Source organism: Rissa tridactyla, chromosome 21, assembly GCF_028500815.1.
Source record: "Rissa tridactyla isolate bRisTri1 chromosome 21, bRisTri1.patW.cur.20221130, whole genome shotgun sequence".
Lineage (NCBI taxonomy): Eukaryota > Metazoa > Chordata > Aves > Charadriiformes > Laridae > Rissa > Rissa tridactyla.
Window position 1 is genome coordinate 7,292,611 of NC_071486.1, and position 6,557 is coordinate 7,299,167.

Below are 6,557 nucleotides of genomic sequence, written 5' to 3' on the forward strand. Positions count from 1 at the left end.
CACGGGCCTGAAGCTGCTTGAAATCCAATTCTAAGTCATTGAACTGTACTGAAAATTATGATCGTTTAGGCATCGTGGCTACTACCCGAAGTCCTACTGGTGACAATAGGAACAAAATTCGAGCACTGTTGTTTGAGCAAGACCATGGAGTGAGGACACTAACAGTAACAAGCCACAGAGTTACACTATCTTGTTAAAGAGCTGTTCTCAGTCCACGATAACAGAAACGTATCCTTCAGTTATTGGCACTTGTGATTTTTGAACATTAGCTTTACCCTTTTCTTAATATTTTACCCCGAAGTTGTTTATGCCTGTCCTTCTCAGTCAGGATAGTAAAGTTAGCTTGGCACTAACACCATCTTGTGCTGTTAGTTCTAAATAACAACATTTGGACTACATCTGCAAAAACACCTTTTCCAGGGATTGTGCCTTGTGCAAAAACTTCTATGCTTATCTTCTAAATAATTTTCGCAAAACTTCTTGGGGTTTTATCCTTCCACAGCTGTCTGTTGCCACCAAAACCAGGGTTCTCTTACATAGACAGCCGGAAACCATTACAACCATTTGCTTCGTGACTCATACAGCACCCTGATTTTGTATCACTCCCTATATTTGAGCCTTAAATAATGCAGCTGGGAGTACACCTGTGTAGGTCACCTCTGCAGCACCCTAAACACTGGTGCATCCTCCTGTGAGGTTCCAAAGGTGAAACGGATACTGACCTTACAAGGTCTTCTTCCCTCGTAAGATTTTTATTAGCCCAAGAGAAAGGGAACACCAAAGAGAAAGAAAGTAGATGCATTTGCCAGTTCCCACAGAATTCAGAGAATTCCTAACTTTTGGAGTTACAGCTAGTACGTTTTTAATGACAACCAGAACATGTAGCGCAATGTGAAGAATTATTACAATCAGCCTCTGTACAAAAGAAACAGTTTTCCATACTTGGGCACACAATCATCAAACGCCAGCCGCAAAAGGCTTCCCATGGCCGCAGGCAGTCGTGCTCTGAACTTTGCAGGACGGAAACTCCTAAGTTTCCCAAATAATCAAAAAACATACATCAACCTGGATGACCAGATCTCACCATTCAAACATACCGCAAACACCACATTGCTGTCTTTCCAAAATGCTGGGTCTATGTGACCAGATGTGTATCCCAAAAGCTACCATTTTCCACATGTAATTTTATTAAGGGGACAACAGTGTGTCTGCTTTTTAGAAGCGGACAGTCATCTCCCGCCACAGTGCTCAAAGAATGCATTCATAACTTCTCTTCTTGCACCCAATAAAAGAATAACACTGCTTGCTGATGACAGATGTGACTGCTGGCAGTGATGGTAATTCTGACACCTTTAACTTGCAGGCATGCGATCACCTCCACACAAACTCAACTCCAGTCACAGCCAATGCAATCCTTAATGCTGCCCACCACTGTGTATGTTGCTGGAGGTTTTATGTAAAAATGCTGTGGTTTTAATTCCAATCAATGTCACAACAGTTAAGGGTAAAATAAATTGCAAAAAGTACTTATAATGATTATCACGGATAAAGAAAATGTGATGCTGACTGATCCTCTTCATTCCAAGAAGAGAATGAAGAATGCAAGTAGTGAAGGAAGCAATATTAAAAGGAACAATTCATTCTCTCAGTCTGTTTTCTAATTTCCATTTGAAATTGAGAACTCCAAAATAAGATGCATGAATCTGACACCAACAAAGTGAAATTAAGCCTCTTGCAATTTCTCCGCTCACACCGGCTGGGCAGACTGACTGAACACTCCCTCTGTTGGCTGACGGCTCGTTGCTCTTCCACCCCATCAGCTTTGCTGCAGGATACGCTGTGACCACACAGAACAGAATCCAGTATCAGCAGCACGAGAACTAGGGAAGAACACGCTATTCCAAGGAACACTGGAAAGTTTTGCAACAGCGACCACGCTTGTATGTCCCAATTACATGAGGTGACCGTCTTTTGTTGTAGGAAGAACTCATACAGCTTATGCAGCAACTTTCTCGTACTTTGAGGCTGATTCCCACCAGTATTTCACGCACCTTCTGCATAGTCATCACTGAACTCACTTCCTTCCTCATTTTACAAGGATGCGGCAATCAGGAACTAGCTCAGTTTTCTGTTACAGCTCATTGCCTTCCCCCCTCAGTCTGGACACACTAAGTCCGTGACACCCGCTGCACCAAATACAGCGAACCTGAAATCCTACACTCCTTCCCTACAAGGAGACTCTCCAACTACATTTCACAGAGAGACATTTTGAAGAGACTATGTCTACGGTCTGGTGGTAAGAAAATAATTCAGAGTAAAATAATTTGCAAGTTACAGACAGAGATGAATAACAGCTGTCCAAACTAACTAACCTCCAGTTACGAGATTAACTATTGAGAAGCTGCCCATAAATGTTGGCAGTTAATGTTAAAAATTAACAGCTAATTTGGTCCAACTTGGAAGAGATGTGAATGCTGCAGAAAAACAATATAAACAGTTCCACCTACAAAGAAAGTAAAAAACAGACGCAGTATGTCCCCCCCCTCCCCGGCCAGTTCAGAGTCTTGCAAGTGCCTGCTGGATCTTCCAGACCACGAATTCCTGGTTTAGTATCCTGTCAGGCAAAGAGATCACCCACGCAAGACTTGCCTGCAGAAGACCATGAGCTCCCAAGAAATTCTGGTCCTTGGGGTTTCTCTCAACCCAAGGGAACAGGGGACAACTTCAAATCTTCTTAGCAAACAGGCACTTAAGTTAGGAAAGATATCTCCTTTTTATTACCGAAAACGAAGATCAGTTAAGTGGTACTGCTGGCACAAAGGAGATGTTGGAAATATGCTGTACGGGTGCACAGAGAGCAGATACCAGTCCAATACGTGACAGGAGCATTCATGGTGGCAAAACCATTCCTGACATTACCTGCCAAGCAATGATTAGTGCCACTCCTCTGACAGCACTGCAAATCAGAATCCAAAAGAAAGGGGACAAACATCACTTCTAGTTTTTACTCTAGAGGTAAAGTGTCATCTTTTTCACAGCATTTAGTCTCTAAAGTTCACTTTTCTTGTGACTGGTTTTCTTCTTTAACAAACCCAGATAACACAGTGAGAAAAGAAACCCAGTACATCAAGAGATGCAACTGCTCCATTAGCTGAGCAAGGAGGTAGACGCCATAGATGTTCTCTTCAGATGGAGCACAGAAAAGGACCTTGTGCTAATTAACTGGTACCAAGATTCTGGTCACTGGCACCAAAATACTGCAGGGCATCAGCATGAGACGCAATACAGTAGCATCGAGACTCGTCCAGCAGCTACATCTGAACCATGTATTCTTGGCATCTGGAACAGAAAGGCATCTCTAATTAGCTGCTGTCCACCTTTGTGATGGATGTGCAGTGCAACGGTGTAGTACAAAGTCCTGAACTGGTCTACCTGTTTTTACAATGATGAGCAACATATTTTAGGTAACTGTTGAAAAGAATTTCACTCAGTTAGGGAACTCATAATTTTAATTACTGGCATTATTTTATTTGGTTAATCTTTGAAAAGTGCATATTCCAGAGGAACACAGCTCAAGAGAAGCTGCGCAGAAATCAATTAATTATCAGCAAATGGTGACTGCAGAATTGTGCACAGTCCTCTTTCTAGTTCAGGTGTTTCTTGGGTACAAGAGAGAAATTACACATTCTCCAAATAGTCAAAATGGTTTCCCAAAGGAAGGAGACACTGACAAGAATGATACAGAAAATCACGCAATTATCAGTTCAGTGGAAATCCACAGGCTACAGCCAAAAGGTTGCTGTGAATAGAATTTCCTTTTCTTAAGCTTTGCTATCTACTTAGAGAGGGAAAAAGAATTGTTGGAGAAGCAATTAATTGTAGGATCTAAATCTCTGGGTATTGATGGGCTGTATAATAGGGAAGAACTCCACCTATGGGAGCAAGTATTTCTAAAACACGCTTATCGACAACGGAAAGACATACAAACATGGAGCCGATGAAAAACTTAAATTACAGCTCACCTTATCACATCACAACGCAAGACAGTCCCATACAGCCTTGATTCCCATCTTCATTGCTGTTGAGCTTTTTCATCCGGTACTGCCGGATCTCTCTCACCAGTGTGTAAAAAGCATCTTCCACACCCTGAATGCAAACGATCCAGGTAAAGTATTTTCTTTCCTGAAGGTTTTGAGATCACTGTTCTTTCCATCACAGGATCCCTTAACATATTTGAAAGACATACTTCTACAGGAAGAGTAATAGCCAACTTTTCCCACAGTTCTTAAGAGGAAGAAACTAGCACTTACGTCCAAGACTCTCCACTTACACTCTTAGCTCTTCCTCTGAGGCAAACACGCAGGGTTACGGCCATTAAAAGAAACAAGGCAAACTGTAACTGTAGAGAGGTCCCTGACAGGAAACAAGTTGTTTATTGACTAATCACCTCCCTTTTACAATTCTTTGGCTACTGCTTAATAACTGCACCTTTTCTGTTTCGTCCCGCACTGATGTAAGTAGAAGACAGGCTGACCGGACAGAGCCACGTATTCAAAGCAACTCTCTGAAGAAGTCTGTTAGTCCAGTCTGGGGAATTCCTTCTGTAAACATAATCTTATAATTGGCCTTCATTAAGAAGCCAAGAAAACCGAACTGGTCTGGGATGACTAACCGCACAGCCTGACCACTTCTCAGCAAGAGCAGATGAAGCTCCCTTCTTACGAACCCGACCCACTGAAGGAAAGTCAATACAAGTCTAAAGTGATTTCTGTACCGGCCTAGCCCAGTGATAAACACGTAACTCTTTCAAGCTAAGGGTGACTGGGAAAACAAAAAGCTAAAAATCGCAAATGGATTAAAAACACGCCTACTCCTGTAGGTAAGAAAAAAAAAGCACGTGTAAAAATGTTAGACCACTGTACATTTAGCACACAGGAAGAAGTCAGACCAAGAACAGAAACATCTTACCTGTCTCGTTTTAGCAGATGTCTCTATGAAGGGAATTCCATAGCTTTTTGCTAATTCTTGAGCCTGTTTTGTGTCTACTGTTCTTGTGGGCAAATCACACTTATTCCCAACTAGCACCATTGGCACATCATCTGAATCTTTCACTCTCTTGATCTGTTCTCTTTTAAAAGACAAATAAAATAAAAAAAGTTAGGAACTATTTTCTAGATATAAAAGCTGGTTTAATTCAGTATTCAAACAACCGCGTGCTACAGAAATATATATTAAAGCTGTGCAGTATCTCGGGGTTCTGACCTGCAGCAGTCTGTGGTCTAATAACTTTGTTCACTCCATTTTCTAGTCTATGTGTAACTCCACTCTGTTGTGTTTTTGCTTTCTTACCCATTTTCTTAGAGATCACGTTCTGTATGCTCCAAATATCATTTGATTAACACAACAACCCAGATAACTGTCCCACTCTCAACTGACTAATAATGTATAGACACAGAACGCAGATAAGCTTGAGAACTTTCTGAAAGAAGTGGGAAATTTAATATTTGTCTGTTATTCAATGTTCACTGGGTCTAACAACAAATGGGTCTGATGCCTTTTCCAGCCTTCCCTCCCTGTGGTAAGGACCTAGATCGTACCTGTAAAGGTTAATATCAGCAAAGGATTTACTGTTGTTAATAGCAAAAACACAGAGGAATCCTTCCCCAGTTCTCATGTACTGATCACGCATAGCACTGTACTCTTCCTGGCCCGCGGTGTCCAGAATGTCTAACAAGCATGTCTCGCCATCGATAACAACCTGCTTTCTATACGAATCCTGCAAAACACACAAGCAAGTTTTAGATTAGAGAAAAACATTGTACTGCTTCTTTCCACCTCAGGCATTATTAAGGAAAAATAACGATTCAGAGGAGCTTTTCTAGCCCAGGGCAACAAAAACACACCAGTATCTAAAACTGTCAGCATTTGAAATGTTACTCTAAGCCCCCTCGACCTTTCTTGCAAAAAAGAAAAATCACGTTCTTCGTAGGGCGTTCCTCAGTTGTTGGCCAGAAAAAACCATACCGTAAATACCCTCCCCGCAACACCGTGACTGGAACGGACAGTCCGGTGGCTCGGCCGTGACCCGTCCCGCTCCGCTCCGTCCCCGCCGTTGGCTGCCCACGCTCTGCCGCGGAACGCAAGGAGCGGACACGCGGGGAGCCCTTGGATGAGTCTTCCCAGGATTCCTCACCCCGCGCCCGCCCGCTGAAGCCAAACGAACCGGCAGCAGCTGCCGCCCAGGGCGGCTCCGCGCCTCCCGCCGCCCCGCTCACCTCGATGGTGGGGTCGTACTCGTCCACGAAGTGGTTCTGGATGAGCTGGATGGTCAGCGCGCTCTTGCCGACGCCGCCGGCGCCCACCACCACCAGCTTGTACTCGGTCATGGCCCCGCGGCCTCGGCCGGACGCGGCGCAGCCCCCGCCCGCCGCTCCCGCCGCGCGCCCGTCACAGCGCTTCCGGCTTCCGGCCCCGGCAACGCGTCATCGCCCGCCGCCGGAAGAGTCTGGCTGCGCCTCCGCCGCTTCCGGACACGTGACGGCGGCGAGGGGCTGCGC

The 6,557-nt window shown here is 44.2% G+C and overlaps 1 protein-coding gene across 4 annotated transcripts; it reads right to left on the minus strand.

Moving 5' to 3' along the window:
- Positions 1-2,754: 2,754 nt before the first annotated feature.
- On the minus strand, positions 2,755-6,514 carry NRAS (NRAS proto-oncogene, GTPase). Of its 4 annotated transcripts, none has more exons than XR_008463232.1 (5): positions 6,276-6,514; positions 5,598-5,776; positions 4,969-5,128; positions 4,023-4,223; positions 2,755-3,339 (listed from the first exon to the last, which is right to left on the minus strand). XR_008463232.1 is itself a non-coding variant. In XM_054181044.1 (5 exons), exons 1-4 carry the CDS (start codon positions 6,384-6,386, stop codon positions 4,027-4,029), a joined length of 570 nt encoding a protein of 189 aa, XP_054037019.1. In that variant the 5' UTR covers positions 6,387-6,514; the 3' UTR covers positions 2,755-3,339; positions 4,023-4,026. The 4 variants fall into 4 exon arrangements, 3 of the variants coding, with proteins under 3 accessions (XP_054037019.1, XP_054037020.1, XP_054037021.1); XM_054181044.1 differs by having other exon boundaries at positions 4,023-4,146; XM_054181045.1 differs by lacking the exons at positions 2,755-3,339; positions 4,023-4,223 and adding an exon at positions 4,234-4,601.
- Positions 6,515-6,557: the final 43 nt, after the last annotated feature.

Coding starts and splice junctions, on each gene's coding strand:
- NRAS (XM_054181044.1), bottom strand. CDS start 6,386: ATGACCGAGTACAAGCTGGTGGTGGTGGGCGCCGGCGGCGTCGGCAAG. Junction 5,777..6,275: donor AGTACGACCCCACCATCGAG/GTGAGCGGGGCG, acceptor TGTGTTTTGCAG/GATTCGTATAGAAAGCAGGT. Junction 4,147..4,968: donor CATCTGCTAAAACGAGACAG/GTAAGATGTTTC, acceptor GTTTGCATTCAG/GGTGTGGAAGATGCTTTTTA.